The 16,704-nt window shown below is 36.1% G+C and overlaps 2 protein-coding genes across 5 annotated transcripts; one reads left to right on the forward strand and one right to left on the reverse strand.

Annotated features, from left to right (window-relative positions):
* Window positions 1–1,495: 1,495 nt before the first annotated feature.
* On the reverse strand, window positions 1,496–7,584 carry LOC132598691 (putative transferase At1g60990, chloroplastic). Of its 2 annotated transcripts, XM_060311707.1 has the most exons (12): window positions 7,312–7,584; window positions 5,878–5,979; window positions 5,605–5,638; window positions 5,185–5,258; window positions 5,030–5,095; window positions 4,857–4,921; window positions 4,619–4,706; window positions 4,445–4,510; window positions 2,972–3,137; window positions 2,690–2,773; window positions 2,488–2,615; window positions 1,496–2,203 (listed from the first exon to the last, which is right to left on the reverse strand). In XM_060311707.1, exons 1-12 carry the CDS (start codon window positions 7,507–7,509, stop codon window positions 2,033–2,035), a joined length of 1,242 nt encoding a protein of 413 aa, XP_060167690.1. In that variant the 5' UTR covers window positions 7,510–7,584; the 3' UTR covers window positions 1,496–2,032. The 2 variants fall into 2 exon arrangements, with proteins under 2 accessions (XP_060167690.1, XP_060167691.1); XM_060311708.1 differs by lacking the exon at window positions 7,312–7,584 and having other exon boundaries at window positions 5,856–5,970.
* A 3,952-nt stretch (window positions 7,585–11,536) lies between these two features.
* LOC132598692 (cyclin-L1-1-like) lies at window positions 11,537–16,602 on the forward strand. Of its 3 annotated transcripts, XM_060311711.1 has the most exons (10): window positions 12,002–12,224; window positions 12,579–12,756; window positions 12,974–13,055; window positions 13,153–13,293; window positions 13,866–14,035; window positions 15,089–15,362; window positions 15,468–15,825; window positions 15,971–16,006; window positions 16,086–16,161; window positions 16,349–16,602. In XM_060311711.1, the coding sequence occupies exons 2-9, from the start codon at window positions 12,605–12,607 to the stop codon at window positions 16,139–16,141; spliced, it is 1,269 nt and encodes a 422-aa protein (XP_060167694.1). In that variant the 5' UTR covers window positions 12,002–12,224; window positions 12,579–12,604; the 3' UTR covers window positions 16,142–16,161; window positions 16,349–16,602. The 3 variants fall into 3 exon arrangements, with proteins under 3 accessions (XP_060167693.1, XP_060167694.1, XP_060167692.1); XM_060311710.1 differs by lacking the exon at window positions 12,002–12,224 and adding an exon at window positions 11,537–11,992 and having other exon boundaries at window positions 16,086–16,602; XM_060311709.1 differs by having other exon boundaries at window positions 12,003–12,224; window positions 16,086–16,602.
* Window positions 16,603–16,704: the final 102 nt, after the last annotated feature.

Consider the following 16,704-nt stretch of genomic DNA (forward strand, 5'->3'; position numbering starts at 1 on the left):
ACACATAAAGGACATACATTAATCCTAAAAACACATCCTAGTCACCTTTCTTTGTTAAAGATATTTGATTTTCTCAACTGAAGTGGAAAATTAGGGATACAAAAGCAAAAGAGAGCTTATTACAATTGGGTTTTTTTGGGGCTTAAACTTAATGGGTCTGGACTATTTTAATTTTTTTTTATAATGTATAAATTTCGGTTTAAATTTTGGTTCGGCAATTTCGGTTTCGGTTTTTTGAAAGTGAACACCAAACACCGAACCAAACTAGTTCGGTTTAGTTCTTTCGGTTTCGGTTTCTTGAAGTTCGGTTCGGTCCGATTTTTCGATTTTCGGTATTTATTCCAGCCCTACATGCAGCGGATGAGACTGCTCCTCCCTTAACCAGAGGTCTCAGTTCAAGCTCTAGATATGAAAAAATCCTTGGTGGGGACCGCTTTCTCCGAATGAGTCTTGCGATGCGAATCTGAATATAATCAGATTGCAGTGCGGGAGCACAATGAAAAAAAAAAACATCAAGGAAATATAGAAGTATCATCATTCACTTTTTAAATAGCTAGCTGGTGGTAGTCCTAGTGAAAACAATTTCTTATCCTTTATTCAGAAAGAATAGATCTCACTTAAGCCTTTTCAAACTTTCTACCAACACTTCCACTGATAAAATTTGTCCTCTAACATGCACCCCCACACTCTGGGCCAAATTCGAACTCAAAGGCAAATCGTCTCCCAATGTCATATTCACATTTTAGCATAAGCCATATCTCCTTTTGACGTGCTAATTTATAGTACTATTAAAAGCTACACAATAAAAAAGAAAACAGAAAAATGTTAATCAACACCTCTTGCTTTTGGTCTTGGGGAAGTCGGAAGGACAAGAGAAGAGAGGAATGATGTTTGAATATGTGTAGTAATTATCCTTGTACATGATCTAATCTAACATCTCTAGTCCTAAAATCATAATTTAACCTTGGCCAACTTTGAGATCCATTATTTAAGAAGTTCCACATGGCCTCAATCTAGTTTGTTTGTCATATGCGCTATATTAGTTAAATTCCGAACCAAATGGAGGACAATTCCCAATCAACCGGGAACGATTATCAATTTCCAATAAGGAGAAACTTGTCATTTTCTTGCGCGGATTACCCTTCTTTTGGGGTGGTCTTTAATCTTTATCCCTCAAATTGGTGGTCTTTAAATTTTTTTCTTCGCTTAATACCCGAGGTTCTAGGTTCGAACCCCACCTCAGTAAAAAAAATAAAAAAAATCGCAAGACAAAATTTTGCATTCAAAACTCATTTGCATGCAAAACTCTGCGTAGTGATTTTTTTTATTATTATTTTCGCCTGAGCAGGGATTCGAACCCAGAACCTTGAGGTTTTAGGCAAAGGAAAAGTTAAAATGCTTCATTTTGATGGGAAAAAAATTAAAGACTACCCCAAAATAACGGCACTACTGTGAATTGCCCCAACTTAGTTCAAGGGTAAAGGATTTGACCAACTTAAAGAAATGGCAAGAAAAAATGCCTCTGGTTGATAAGATACCTGATAGGTCTCCTACAATATCAGTATATGTTCAATCAAGAGAATCATAGAAAATAAAAACTGTTGGCTTTATGATTTTAAAAAATCACCACGTTAATTGTTCAGGGGGGCTAAGAGGATGGGTGAATTCGTGAAAATACTAAAAATCCGTTACATGAGAATCGTTTCCCCACTCACCCCTATAGTGTGTCATGTGTAGGTACTGAAGCCCCCCGATTTGCTTTCTTCTGTAAGCGGACTGAGGGGTCAGCATGTGCACAACTTCAGTGAAGAAAAAGGTTATGGCTCACGAGTACTGGCAAATGGCTTTACGAGGTCTTCCAGGGAGGCACCATCTAGCTTTTAATAGAGCCATCAATGGGACAAACTCTCAAATTAGATAGCAGATGTCACACTGTCGATGTGCTAAACATATAAGCCTGCTTTGGAGGCAATATCACGTATGCTGCATTTGCTGATACAGAGAGCAGTGATCATGCTGCCTATATTGAGCTCTACGATGGAGGGATTTGACGAGCGAGAAAAGGCACTTCCACAACTGTACCCTCAACATCATCACCAATAATTACAGTGTCTCCCTCAGAAGCAGCTTTCCTCTTAATATAGCCAAGTCCGAGGGGTTGAGATGCTCGTTTACCTGTTGTGAAACTCGTCACCTTGCCAACCTGCCAAAGTTCATAGCACCATCATTCTGGTAATTCCTTCCAAATGAACATACTAGGATCTATAAAATAACAGGACAAAAGGGGCATGCCATGTATTGGCTGCTGTTCATCACAATTATAGTAGTCTTAGACAATTCTTCAATGAGGCACTATTTATTTTTTATGCATTTTATTTGCAAGACAGAACAATGAAACAGGTTAATGTGCTAACATACAATTTCTTACAATGTAGCTATTACAATAGGGACTGAAACAATCAATTGGAAAATCAGAAAAGCTCAAACCTTTTTCCCATTGACTGAGATAGTACTACCAGGTTCCACAGGCGATGATGTACGTATTCCCCACAGCCTCTGTTTGATGCCATCGTAAGTTACAAGCCTAGAAATGGTTTCTTGGCCCTTATAGCACCCTGAAATTAATTTCCCATATTTGAGAAACCATAAACAGAAGGAAGCATAGCTACAGAAATAGGAGCTCCGGAACCTTTATTCAGAGAAACAGCATTCCACAGATTAGCCTCCAGAACATTAAACTCATCTGTCAGCTCTTTACCAGGGGCAGGTCTTCCTGCATGAATTAAGACACGAAGCTTTCTGGATCAATATTGGGAATTACATTAGACGGGATGTTGATTGCTTGAAAATTGAGGACATGAACCTAAAGCATAACAGGTGGGAAGAACACAATGGAATCATGACCACGAGAGAAGATATTATCTGGAATATTAACAATAGAAAGAGATAAAACCAATTTGTCTGTAATTACCTTGAAGTATCCTTAAAGTTTCCCATGCATTAGAACCCATTGGGATGGCGCCATGACCTAGAAGACCTTTCCAGATCGTTTCAGCAGCAGCTGGAGACATCAGTAGTGAGTAACCATCTTCAGAGATTATATTTCCTACTCCCACAGTTATTGGCATTCCATTTACCTTCACATGTTAATGAATTTCATAAGAAAAAGTAAAATGTTAAACCTCTTATTTCTTGGAAAGCTAAGGCATGATGATATGTGCAAGATATTGCAATTAATCTAACAACATATAGGACATGAAAACAACTACACCAGAAGAAGCTAAACAGGAGAGAAGTTAGCAAGCAAGTACTTCAGTGGTAAGAATGGACATTAATTGCGGATATTATTTTTTTTTGATTAAGCACCGGGTGTCCGGGTCTCTTTGAGCCCCGACTAATCCCGGGGGTGCACAGGCCCTCGGCAAGGAGTTTCCCGCAAGTGCACCACGGGTAATTCAAGGTTTTTACCCCAGTCCGATGGCCCTCAGAAATTGTTTGCACCCAGTGGGTTTCGAACTTGAGACCTTGAAAGGGAGCAAACCCCAAGGCTCAAGCCAATTACCACCAGGCCAACCCCTGAGGGTTACATTAATTGCGGATATTGCAGACAAATGACAGAGAAACTGTAAAATATTCTACATTGAGAAGGTTGATTTTGACAATACAAGAACAGTCATGAATGCGCACAAGGTTGACTTAAGAGGTTGCAATTGGAAATGACAACTAAATAGATAAATACTCATTTTTCTTAATCATGCAATGAAATCTGAATATTTCAATGTGTTCAAAAGCAATGCTCTCCTTTGAAAAAGAGAAAAGAACGTTGGAAATCATTGTTCAAGTTTGGATACTTAACACAATCTAATCACCATTTTACATTGAATCTTTTTGTTATCAAGATAGTTGTTTGGTTAGGTTACAACAACAAACCCAGTGTATTCCCACAACCTTACCCCTACCTTGAGAAGTTTGTGATCCCTTTTATGTGACTTGTACTTTAATGGAATCTAAGAAATAACTTATTATATCCATCAGTTTAGTAAATACTCCCTCCGGATCAAAAGGAGCATGAAGAAGTCACATTAAATACAAAATGATAGGAAGTGATATCATGATATGTTAATTTGACCTTTTTTTAAGATTGGCGGGCTTTGCAATTTGAGGAAAGAAGTTATATCTTGCACAAACTAAGATAGTACGTAGATCAAACAATATGGGTTGGAAGGAGTATCAAATAATCACACAGTTCAAATATAAACCAAAAAGGTCTAAGGTTCTTCATATTTTGTTGACATATATATGTATGTATGCCATATTAAATTTAATTAGGGTGATTCAGCATCTACTTCAAGACGCGAAGTTTGGTGAAAACTGAAACCTAAAATAAGAGAGAAAGTTAATTAATTGTCCAGAAGATGAACTAGAGAGGGAAGAATCCAATTACACTGTAATGCTCATGTGATCCATATGGTTGTCCAACTATGTCAGCAAGATTCAGAGCTTCCATTATCTGTTTGTAAGCCATTACATACAAAAGTTAGTTTTAGCTTTTAAGAGAAACGAAAAGATAACAAATATTATCACTCTGTTTGATGATTAAACTAGACACAGTTCTTACCTGGTTGCTTTTAGGCCCTACAAATATGAACAAGGACGTTTTCTCGGTAATATCTTGAATTTCAACTTTGTCTGCAAAGAATATGTACCTATGAATAGAAGTATGACATATTGTTAAATCAGCAGGTAAGTAATGTAAAGTTGTAAACACAACTGGTTAGGCCCCAAAAAACTATTCAAGCGTAGATAAGCAAGAGCAAGAGCATTCCAGAGCAAAAGCATGCCAGTTTCAGACATACTTCTTAAGCATATCAGTTATTCTTTCCCTGGTCATTGGAGAGACCACCAATGTGATTGCCGTTTTCTGTGAAATGTAAGATGCATTTCAATAATAGTCTTAACAATAATAGTCTTAACATAATAGTCTTAGGCACAAGAAACCAATTCTCAGAAAGGAACTATGAAGGACTACCATAATCCAGGCGTGGGCAATATCGATGGTTCTAGCAGTTGGTGTCACAAAAACAGTGTCACATCCCTACAATCAAGACATCAAATATAAAGAGCAGAACACCATTGGAGTTTGCTATTTTCATCAACATAGAATGGCCTAAACCAAGTAAATACCTGCCCTTCATGAAGAATTTCAAAGTTAGCTGTACTTTGGTTGTGAAGAAACTGAACCCTGTCTTCTCCACTAACTGTGTGAAAGGAAAAGACAAACATAGATCACTGAAACAACAACTATGAATGAGTAGCCTCCAAAATATTTCCAACTAAAGAGAAAAAACTATTTCCAGTCGGTCCATAATACATAGCTAGCATGAGAACAAATGTTAAACATAAATTTGACATCCATTATCCACATGAATTGTACTACGAAATAAGCATAAAACCGAAGAGGAATGTGGATAATGGATTTTAGATATACTAAACAACTAACCTAATCTCTATTCCTCCACATCTATAGTTTAGATTAAACTGAGTTTTTGTCTCATAAAAGGAAAAAGGAACCATTTCCAGTATGAAAATGTGTGGATGAATTACCTCTTATCCTACCGTAGTGTGAAAGATCCACAACCTAGAACAGAATGAAAGATATCATCAGGTCGCTAAGACTAATCTCAGCAGTATTCAAGTTCCTTCACAAAGCCAGGTTTAATTCCAGATATCACAGTAAAAACAGCAACATACGATAGGGAAAAAATTGGACCATTACAATCTTTTAATCAACAGATGAAATTCATAAGACAAGGAAATTTGTGACAGGAAAAAAATAACTAAAATTACCAAGAAACCTGAATCAAACTAGATACACACCGCGACGCCATTCTCGGCAGCATCTAATGCCTCGTCGTCATTATCAAATGTCGCTATTACCCCATCTTCTGATACCTTTGCCCCGGCAACTGTCATAGTATCCTGTAGGCAGCAAAAGAAGAAAGAGTTAGGAAACCAAGAATGAAAGCATGTAAAGCATGAGGTCACTGAATCTCATCCTCCACTTGTTCATCAGGAAACATTTAGGAGGCATAACAACATTTCCTTCTTGTATCCTCATTGTTCAGAAAAAAAAAAGTATTTTAAGTCTAACTGCCTCCTGAAGTGAGACATCCCAAGCAGGGTAAATGGAGGCATTGGCTGGAGGGCACCAATTACCCACAAACCATCCCCCCTCCCCCAAACCCCTCTTTATTACATGGAGTATCTGTTTTTTCTTTTGAAAAAAATAATGCGTTTCCTTTGGTGAGGTTCTGAAAGTTGGTAACTTTATACTCTTTTTCTTTCCAATAAGAGTGGTGTCCAGATCAGCAAGTGCACCACAACCAAGTCCCGGGTACCTACTACCTCCAACCACGGGCAAATTTACATGTAATTTACGGGGCACATGAACCCATGGTCTCCCCGTAAAACTAGATATTTTATGTATATATTTTCTAGAATTGACATAATATTAAATGTTGGCACCCATGCTACAAAAAGGCTGAATGGTGCACTTGCTTAAATGTTGAGTTATTTACCTAGAGGATTAGGGATCAATTCCCACTTGCTACTTTTTTTTTTTTTTCCTTCTTTGTTAAGTGGTCACCCATATTCTAGAAATCTTAGATTCGCCTCTGTCTCTGACCATAACAGGTATCCAAGTATCGGGTAACTCACTTCACCAAGACTTTGACACATGGAAAGAATAACCTAGTATTCCCACTACTGGATTTCAGACCTCAGTTAGCGTTGGCTCTTCGACCGCTAGGACAACTTTTGTTATTAGATTCACTAGTTTACTCAGTGTTCCAAGCTTTATGATTAATAATCGAAAATAAACAGCAAAATCGTACATTGAACAATCCAATTACATAAAATACAAAAAAAGGAATTGGAAAACAAATGATTATGCTTTGATAAAAGGTGACAATCAACCTTGTTCCCACATGCTATACCAATTGAATTTCAAGAATAAAAGGACTACCAAATCAAAAACACTAATAAACAACTTGGATTCATTCAATAATGTGAATATTTGGTACTAACAAACTTACACAGAAAGATACTCCTAGTAGATTGAACAAGCTAATTACATAAAATACACAAAAAGGAGGTGGAAAGAAATAATTACGCTCTGATAGAAGCCCACAATCAACCTTCTTTCACATAGTTGACTTTCAAGAATCAAGAATTACCAAGTCAAAAACATCAAGAAACAACAACTTGGATTCATTCAACAATGTATAAATTTGGTATTATTATGATACTTACGAGTAGATCGTGGTCGATGGGAGGAGGAGAAAGGTCGAACGGCAGGGCAGAACAAGATAAAGAAAGCCGCCTATTAATCTTCGCATCGTGACTGAAAGTCCGGTAAGCTAAGGGAATGCCAAAGTGAGTGAGTCTGTGGTTACCAAGAATGGATGATGAAGAAAAGAACAAGTTTGCAGTGTAGCAGTGAGACGCCATCTCTTTGGAATCATTTGACACGACCCGCCTTTTTATACCAACACATATCCATTTTTAACCCGACAAGATAGGGTGTAATATTACTGCTTCGATTAAGTTCGTTATTTTTTATTTTTTTTTACTTTTTCCAGTTCGTACTTCTGTTATCATATATATATATATATATATATATATATGCTGACGCGGCATATCTAAAAAGCCTCCATTCCTATTTATCTATTTCCTCATTTTTTTTTTTTTGGTACTTTTTTACTAATTACTTATAAATTTTAAAAACCCCAAAAGTCGTTACTAAATGACAAACTATTACTGAAGAATCCAAAAGCCACAGAACACTGTGAAAAGCCACTAAACATTATGAAAAGCCACTTGGTAACTGAATAGCCCTTCAATGTCTCTGCTTAGGTTTACGTTACATATTTTGTTCCTTCATTGGGGTTTGTCTTCTTCTTCTAAATGTCATACATCCTTTAAAAATTCCACCCATTCGTAATCTAGGAGAAGCAGCCACGGTTTGCATCGCTCCTTTCCCAAGAAACTATAAAATGTTTGCATTTATTGAATTGCGCGTTTAAAAACAAAAGAAAAGAAATGTTGGTTTGTAGAATCGTAGAGAACGTAAAAGTGAACGCCGTAAGATACTACAAGAATTACAAGGTACGTTCATAGGGTTAATTAAATTCCTTTTCTTCATTAATTCTGACGGTTACTTAATCTTATAGCAAATTCATAATCCTGGATTGATATATATTACTGCAGGTTGATTTGGTCACCATGTTAGAGAAAGCAATCCGTTACAACTTACATCAACTTCCTTGAATTGGTGAAGGTATTTCTTTTATAAAACTCATGCAATTTTTTTGTATTTGTAATATGCAGAATTTGTAAGTGGGGGCTTGGTGATATTAGACCCTTTTTTTAATATATATATATTTTTTTTCTTTCTTATTATAATACTCGTCTTATTATGATTTACTATTAATCGCCCCGACATTCAATTTTATGAATAATATAGGCAAATCTACAGTTATTTGCTGACTAAAGAAAAATAGAATATGCAGAGCGTCTAAGTGGTGATTGGTCATTGGTGATACTAGACTACAAAGAATAAGACCTATAACTTTTATTGTGCTTTAGGTGACAAGGATTTAGGAACAAGATTTTATTTTTTTATTTCGCATCCGGTATCCGATACCCGCATTGGAGCCCGACTACTCCTTCTAATTAGATTCATGAATACATAGTAAAATTTATCCTCCTTCATATTGAAAATATTGTTAGTTATTTATGTGAAATTGATGATATGAAGAACGGAAAAGGGCCAAATATACCCCGGTGCTATTGAGAAAGGGTGAAATATACCCTTCGCTATGGGTATAGGTCTTTTAATTGGATACCGGATCACGGGTTCCCCATCTAGTCAATTACTGACAAGTTAAGATGTCCTTGAATACATGTCGGAATGACCTTCATGTTATTTATCTTTCATCATATAAGCTAAGGGAATGCCAAAGTGAGTGAGTCTATGGTTACCAAGAATGGATGATGAAGAAAAGAACAAGTTTGCAGTGTAGCAGTGAGACGCCATCTCTTTGGAATCATTTGACACGACCCACCTTTTTATACCAACACATATCCATTTTTAACCAGACAAGATAGGGTGTAATATTACTGGTTCGATTAAGTTCGGTATTTTTTTTTATTATTATTTTTTTCAGTTCGGTACTTCTGTTATCATATTACTATTATATATAAGAGCAAATGTGGGGCCTTTTGTAGTCCTCACAATAATTTTTTAAAACTTTTTAATTAATTAGTTTTAGGTCCTAATCTTTTTATTTAAGTCAATTTTTTTGTTTTTTATTTTTAAGGTCTACTTTTCAAAAGCTATCGAACCTGAGGACTTTTGTAGTCCTCACAATAATTTTCAATTTTTTTTAAAACATTTTAATTAATTACTTTTAGGTCTTAATCTTATTTATTTAAGTCAATTTTTTTATTTTTTATTTTTAAGGTCTACTTTTGAAAAGTTATCGAACCTTCTACCTCATTTTTAGAGCTTGCATTTACACCAACCCCCCCCCCCCCCCCCCTAATTCTGTTAATCGGCATGTATATATGTTTAGTTTTCTTAAATTGCTTACTTCGTGCTTTTGCATTTGGAATGTTCTTGAGATTTTCATTTTCTTTGTTTACATCAAGTAAATGCTCTCAAAGAGGTTCGAGGGTAACAAAAATATGCTATGTTTTTATCTCCTTTTACTTTTTATTTATCCCCATATTTCTCTCTTACTTTTTAGTACATCTACACTTGTTATGCTTATTGACATGTTTTATTTTTTGCGTATCTATCTGTAAAATTTTAATTTCTTGGTAGAAACAAAAAACTTAAACTAAATGCGGAGACTTTTCTACGTTAATTTACTGTATGTTTATTTTTATCTTGCTTTCGTTGAATCAACTATTTTTATATTTGTGTAAGAAACTTTTTAACCGCGCGAAGCGCGGGCAAGTATACTAGTTTTTAAGTAAATAGAGCATATTAATCTTCTAGTTATTTTAATTAAGAATAATTAGAATTATGTTTCTATAAGACTATTGAATTGTCTTTATTTTATTTCCATAAAAAAGTTGAGTCAGTGATAAAGAATCGGTTCCAAATCACGCTAATTCTTCTCATTAACAAATAAATATTGATGCCCTTCTATTACCTTTTAATACTTTACAAAAGAAACACATTAGAATGCTTATGATACTAGAATGTCTCGTTTGTTATATATAAATTGCGAACTTTATCACGAACCCCAAAATTATAAATTTATGCTTGTATACGGTAAGAACTGGGGTCTAGGTTCTCGACCCAACAGTCAAAGGTTCGCAGCAAGAACGAGGGGCAATAGGTCAGGACGAGCTCGACTAGTTGGACAGGAACGTTTCAGACTCAGTCATTCGGACGCAGTGGGATCTAAAGGGTTATGTTTCAAGTTGATAAGAGCCCGAGAAATTCGGCTAGTTGCGGATTTCTCTTCACACAACGTGCCATATAGCTACTAAGCCTGAGATTCAGGGAATCATTATCCCCATGATTGATTTAATTATCATGTAAAACTCAAATACTTGTACTATAAATAAAGAGGTAAACCCTCATAAGAAGAGATCTCTATTTTTACTTTCTTCCGCACACTTATATGAAAAACCCTACTCCTTTGGCTCCGTAAACATCAAAGGCAATAGAAAAGTTATACAAATTGGTTCGGACTCGAAGTGCTTAAGCCTTCATTCGGACCAGACGTCGTGCTATTCTTCAAATCACTTAGGCCATCTCTTTACTTTCTTGTCGTTAATCTTTGCCCATTATTGTTATTCCTTTGCTTTATAAACGAATCAAACCGCATATCCTTTAAGCCACACACAAATTGAATTGTTACCTTTTTAAGGGGTAAACAACGCTACAAAAACAAAGTGAGTAAACAACAACAACATGCCCAATGTAATCCACAAGTGGGGTTTGAGGAGGATAGAGTGTATGCAGACCTTACCCTACCTTGGGAGATAGAGAGGCTGTTTCCGATAGACTCTCGACTCAGAATATAACAATAACAAAGCAAGTCAAATAGGAAAAGGAAATGATGGCAACAACACAACATTATACTAATCGAAGCACAAGAGAGAGTAAATAATAACAAAAATCAAAGGACAAGAAATATTGAAAAATGATTCAAAAAACGAACAACACTAACTTTAATAAAGAATTACTTGGACACTAAATTGGCTACCACATAAATCACATTTTAATATGATTAATATTCTTTTAATTTTGTCCGTGCATCGCGCAGGTACGTATACCAGTATGAAGAATCCAGTAATCACCAAAGGAGAGAAAATACTGATACAAATAGATGTGAGAAAGAGAAAAAAAAGAGAGAGACGATAAAAATCCAAAAAAGGAGAGAAGAGATAATTGGTTTTAAATCGGAGGAAAAAGAACCCTAAATTTGAAACCCACCTCCCAAATAGAAGGCATGCAAATTCAATTCCCACGTTCCTAAATTTAAGCTCATTTGAAAAAGTTTATCCCAAAATAACTCCCTCTTTTTCAACCAAAGAGAGCCAAAAGTGTGTTGAGAAAAATAGTTACATTCTGTTTTAATGTGATATACTTAATAACAGTCTCTATAAAATCCATAAGGAACAAATCATATAGATAAAGTCATAAAATAACATTTCGATCAAACCCATATGTCATAGTTATTTAATGTTTTATACAAACAATTCGAACACATAACGTGATTCAATACAAATTTGAAATATATTTGACGTGTTGCTTCGATTTTTCTCTTATATTTTTTATTTTTAGTTTTTTCATCTTTTTGTTAAAAGTTCACAGTTATGGCATTATCTAGGAGGAAGTTTTAGCTTTTTTTAGTTGGCAGTTTTATTTTGCTCTTTGAATTTTCAAACTCCACGGCATAAAACATTTTTTGTGAGTTTGTAGCCTTTTTTATTTTATAATTTTAAATTTAGATTTTGTTCATCATATCATTCTTTTGCCTTCCCCTATTCTGGATATACAGATTAGTCCCACTAAGAATAAATAAACAAACAAAAGAATAATAGTATTCGTATAAAACAAAGTACCCGAAATTCGAAAGCTATATTTGATCAGTTGGAAAAAAGAAATTAGGGGCACAGCAGTTTCTTCCACTCTACTCCATGTAAGTTAATCATTGAATATATTTACAATTAGGATTTTAGGGTTTGTGGGTATTTTCCTTTCTCGGTTCCAAATCTTATAGTTAGTCAATTCTTTGTTAATATATTTGTCCCGCTTTGTAATTCAGGAGATTATAGCTTAATTTTGTATGGTAGAATACATTGGAATGTGAGGGAAGGGTAAAAAAAGTATGCTTTTTTTTCTTTTCTTTTTTTGGTGGTAGGTGTTATTTACCTGAATTGTTTATACAAAAAAAAAAGTTTATTTTGTGCAACTGATATATGCTCTCTCATACAGTATTTGTTTATACAGTTTGGTGATATGGGGTTACCAATTTTTTTTTTCTTTATTGCAGTTTAGGGGATTCTTGAAGTTACAACTATGATTTACACGGCAATAGACACATTCTATCTAGAAGAGGAGCAGCTTATAAACTCCCCTTCTAGGAAAGATGGAATTGATGAAGTTACGGAAACGACACTTAGAATCTATGGTTGTGATCTGATCCAAGAAAGTGGGATTTTGCTCAGATTGTATCCTTTCTTTATATGAGTTAATATGAAGATAGTTGCTTTTCCTTGAGCCGAGGGTCTAACGGAAACAACCTCTCTACCTCGGGAAGGTAGGGGTAAGGTCTGCGTACACACTACCCTCCCTGGACCCCACTTGTGGATTACATTGCGTATGTTGTTGTTGTTGTAGTACTTTTCGCATTTGGCATTGGTGTCTCCTTAACACTATAATTTGCAGACCCCAAGCTGTAATGGCCACTGGTCAAGTATTATTTCATCGCTTTTACTGCAAGAAATCATTTGTCCGTTTTAATGTGAAGGTTACTTTCTCTTTCCCTCTGCCCCAACTCTGACTTTTCTCAAAAGAAAGAGTGTGTTATTCATACTGAGGTGTGGTTCTTTTGTGTTAACTTGCAGAGGGTTGCTGCTAGTTGTGTTTGGCTTGCATCAAAACTCGAAGAAAGCCCGAGAAAAGCAAGGCAGGTGCTTATTGTTTTCCACAGAATGGAATGTAGGAGAGAAAACTTACCTATTGAACATCTGGATACATCTTCGAAGGTTTGATATCTCATTTACTTTGAGAAAAGATTTATTTCTATCTGCATGTTAGTTTGCTTTACTCATTGATGTATTGGGGAATTTACTTTTCTTGGTATGTTCTATATCAGTATTTTTTGAGACTGATTTTTTTTTTTTTTGAGACTGTATGTTCTATATCAGTATTATTCTTTTTTGTTCCTGAAATACCCAATTGAAAGTGTCTGCACATGTAATTTTCCTGAAAGTTGTACACAACTTTTTATCTACAATATTAGTGATATTTCCCCTAGATAAGATTAAAGTTTTGATGCGTTGCAAGTCGCAAGACTGCAATAGAGACTGATGGTGTCACTGCGAACTTTTTATGTATTAATTCATGAGTAAAATCGTACATCTGCAACTTCCCTTTTTACCCGTCTTTTTCTTTTTTCGAGGGATGGGGTTCCTTCAGATGCATTTGTGCCCACCAAGTTTGCATTTTCTTACATTTCATTGGTGTTTACTAGGGGGATTTCTGCATATTGTAAAGACATCGAGTTGATACATTTCTTGGGTGCTTCCATTTCAAATAGTTTTGATCTCTCTTGCAGAAATATATTGATTTGAAAGCAGACCTAATCAGAACAGAGAGGCATCTTTTGAAGGAGATGGGTTTCATCTGCCATGTCGAGCATCCTCATAAATTTATATCGAACTACCTCGCAGCTCTTGGAACACCTGCAGAATTGAGACAAGAAGCTTGGAATCTTGCTAATGACAGGTGAGTGTTGTTTAGGCGTTGTTATGATTATCTGAATATGTTCTTTTATGTGGGTGTTGACAACAGAAAGTATTTCTTATTGCTACAAGTTATAATAGCACCTGATTACCTTTATGTTTAATGTAAACATTTAATGCTCAGTACTTTAAAATTGATTAAGTTATGTTTGCGTTTTGGCCATCTTTCTCTATATTATTGTGTTGCCAACTTGAAACACTTAGAAGCTGTACCATCTATTTTTTCGGAAGCATATACTCTGATATTAGCTTGATAGTAGTTATATCTTTTGGTTCATACCTTTGGTGTGGCATGATCAATATATGAGAGTCTTCAAGATCCATACCTGTCCTATAAAATGAAATGGTCATGTAACTGATGCAAAAGAAAGATGTTGGGGTTCTCACGGGATCTATTCAAACAAAAGACTATAAGTGGGAAAAGCTTTTTGGTTGTTGTTTTTCTTTCAGAATGTTTTCTCCTTTTCCATTCCCAATTTTCTATGCTGTGAGTAATCCTATCATATTCACACACTATTCGTTTGTCCAAATAAAGGAAATATAGCCTTCTCTTTCGTTTTATTTATGTCATTGCGGGTTTTAAATTAAACCAGGTGCTGCTTACGTACTTTTCCTTGTGTTACTAACATATAGTTGAAGATTGTAAATAAGATGGCATCCGCTGTACGGTACTTCTTTGGCAACATAAAGGTACTGTATAACAAATCAAGAAGAAAAATCAGAAAAACCTCCATCATTATTAATTTATTATCTAAATTGTGCAAGCTAATGATTGGCCCAGGGTATCCCTATTGTTTAATTTTTTTTCATACCTTTAATGGGATGTATGGGAAAGTTACTTCTTTCATCAAGATATCTGTTTCTTTTAGCTTCTATATTTTTCTTCTAACAAGTGTCATGGTACTCTTGGATGAAGCTTAACTAATTGGGCAGTGATCAATAATCAATTGGCCTAAAAATTCTAGTTAGCTCATTGCCCAGAAATGATAGTGTTTCTAACCATAAAACACTCCGGGGTGCTTTTGTTTATGAGCAGTTTGCGCACAACACTGTGTGTAAGATTCAAAAGTGAGGTTGTGGCCTGTGGAGTTGTATATGTTGCAGCCCGTAGATTTCAAGTGCCCCTCCCAGAGAATCCTCCTTGGTGGAAAGCATTTGATGCAGACAAGGCTGGTATAGATGAAGTTTGCAGAGTTCTCGCTCATCTTTACAGTCTTTCAAAAGCACAATACATTCCTGTATGCAAGGAAGGAGGCTCCTTTGCTACATCAAACAGATCAAGGGACTCGCCATCACTTCCTGTATCTAAGGTAAAGCACTCACCGGTCTTTCAATTTGATAGCCGTCTGCTATATTATAGAACACGTCCATTTTGATACTAACGACCCCCCTCCCTTTTCCCCCCTTATTTATAGGAAGGTTCATTGAATGAAGATACTGGTACACTAGGAAACCAGGTAGTGGCTAAGGAGGCAGTAACCAAAGCTGCCCTTGATAAGTTGAGGGACTCGAAAAAGAGCGATGATGACTCTAAAAGCATGCCTTCAGAAGGGGAGTCAAAAGAAGAGCCTGGAAAGGCTGACCATAGAATAGATGCTGGTGGAGAAAAGAACAGGGAGCGAGAGAGGGACAGGGGCAGAGACAGGGATAAGGAAAGACTAAAGTCTCGTGAACGTGATAGGGGAAGGGAATCTGACAGGGAAAGGGAGCGAGACGACTTTGAAAGGGACAGGGAAAAATCCAAGGACAGGAGTCATCGTTCAAGAGACAAAGGTAAGTTCTGGTTGATTCATGATTGTCTAATTCTAAACTTCTCAAAACTCAGAGAGGCTTGTGAATGCTTAATGTCCAGACTCTTCTATGTCTGATTGGCTAGTTTTTCTGGCTGGACTTATTCAAGCTGATCTAAATATTGCAGGTCACTCAGAGAAACCAAAACATCACTCTTCTCGAGGTAAACAACAATGAACTTTTGTCTGCTCTTGAGTCCCGACTCCTGATGGACTCTACTCGACAACTTTCTGTGTATGCAGATCGTGATTACCAGTCTTATTCATCACGGGAGAAGGATCGTCGTAGACACCATTAGCTTGGAACGGCCTAGAAAATGTAACTCAACCATTTCAAGTAGTTGCTTGCTCCATTAAAGCTTCTTTTAAATTACACGTCACGGATTCATCAGTCTGCATATAGAGGATTTTATTAATTGGGGGAAATGGTATATCCGGCTGTTGAAATTGGACCCCTCATCGTCCTGTTGAGCAACCTAAAAACATGTTCTGGCTTGATGTTGCAGGTTACCATGCCAATTTTTTTTTCGTCTCTATGGAGCGTAGCTGCAGTTATTTGCATATAGCTGGGAGTGCCTTCCTGGTGAAACTGTACCGCACCTTGATGTATATACCAGGGTCTCTTTAATCGAGTCATTGGTTTTAACTATTTTTGTTTAGTTCCCTCTGAATGATTGACATACCTTTGTTGTCCCAATGTATTGTGACTGCACTAACATTTACTCCTTAACAACTGAAGCAAGATTGTTAGCTTTCTGCACTACAGTTACATAAAGACTAACATAACTGAAATTTCAGCTTCTCCGAGAAGGAAAAGAAAAAAACAAAGAGAGAGAGTAAAGGACATGGCTATCATTTTATA

This window comes from Lycium barbarum, chromosome 6, assembly GCF_019175385.1.
Source record: "Lycium barbarum isolate Lr01 chromosome 6, ASM1917538v2, whole genome shotgun sequence".
Taxonomy (NCBI): Eukaryota; Viridiplantae; Streptophyta; class Magnoliopsida; order Solanales; family Solanaceae; genus Lycium; species Lycium barbarum.

Excerpts from the sequence above, each read along its gene's own strand:
- LOC132598691 (XM_060311707.1), bottom strand. The coding sequence starts at position 7,509 with ATGGCGTCTCACTGCTACACTGCAAACTTGTTCTTTTCTTCATCATCC. Across the intron at positions 5,980-7,311 it reads CCATCGACCACGATCTACTC|GATACTATGACAGTTGCCGG; the intron begins GTAAGTATCATA and ends TGCTGCCTACAG. Across the intron at positions 5,259-5,604 it reads ACACTACGGTAGGATAAGAG|TTAGTGGAGAAGACAGGGTT; the intron begins GTAATTCATCCA and ends CCTTTCACACAG.
- LOC132598692 (XM_060311710.1), top strand. The coding sequence starts at position 12,605 with ATGATTTACACGGCAATAGACACATTCTATCTAGAAGAGGAGCAGCTT. Across the intron at positions 13,056-13,152 it reads TTGTCCGTTTTAATGTGAAG|AGGGTTGCTGCTAGTTGTGT; the intron begins GTTACTTTCTCT and ends GTTAACTTGCAG. Across the intron at positions 14,036-15,088 it reads TGGAATCTTGCTAATGACAG|TTTGCGCACAACACTGTGTG; the intron begins GTGAGTGTTGTT and ends GTTTATGAGCAG.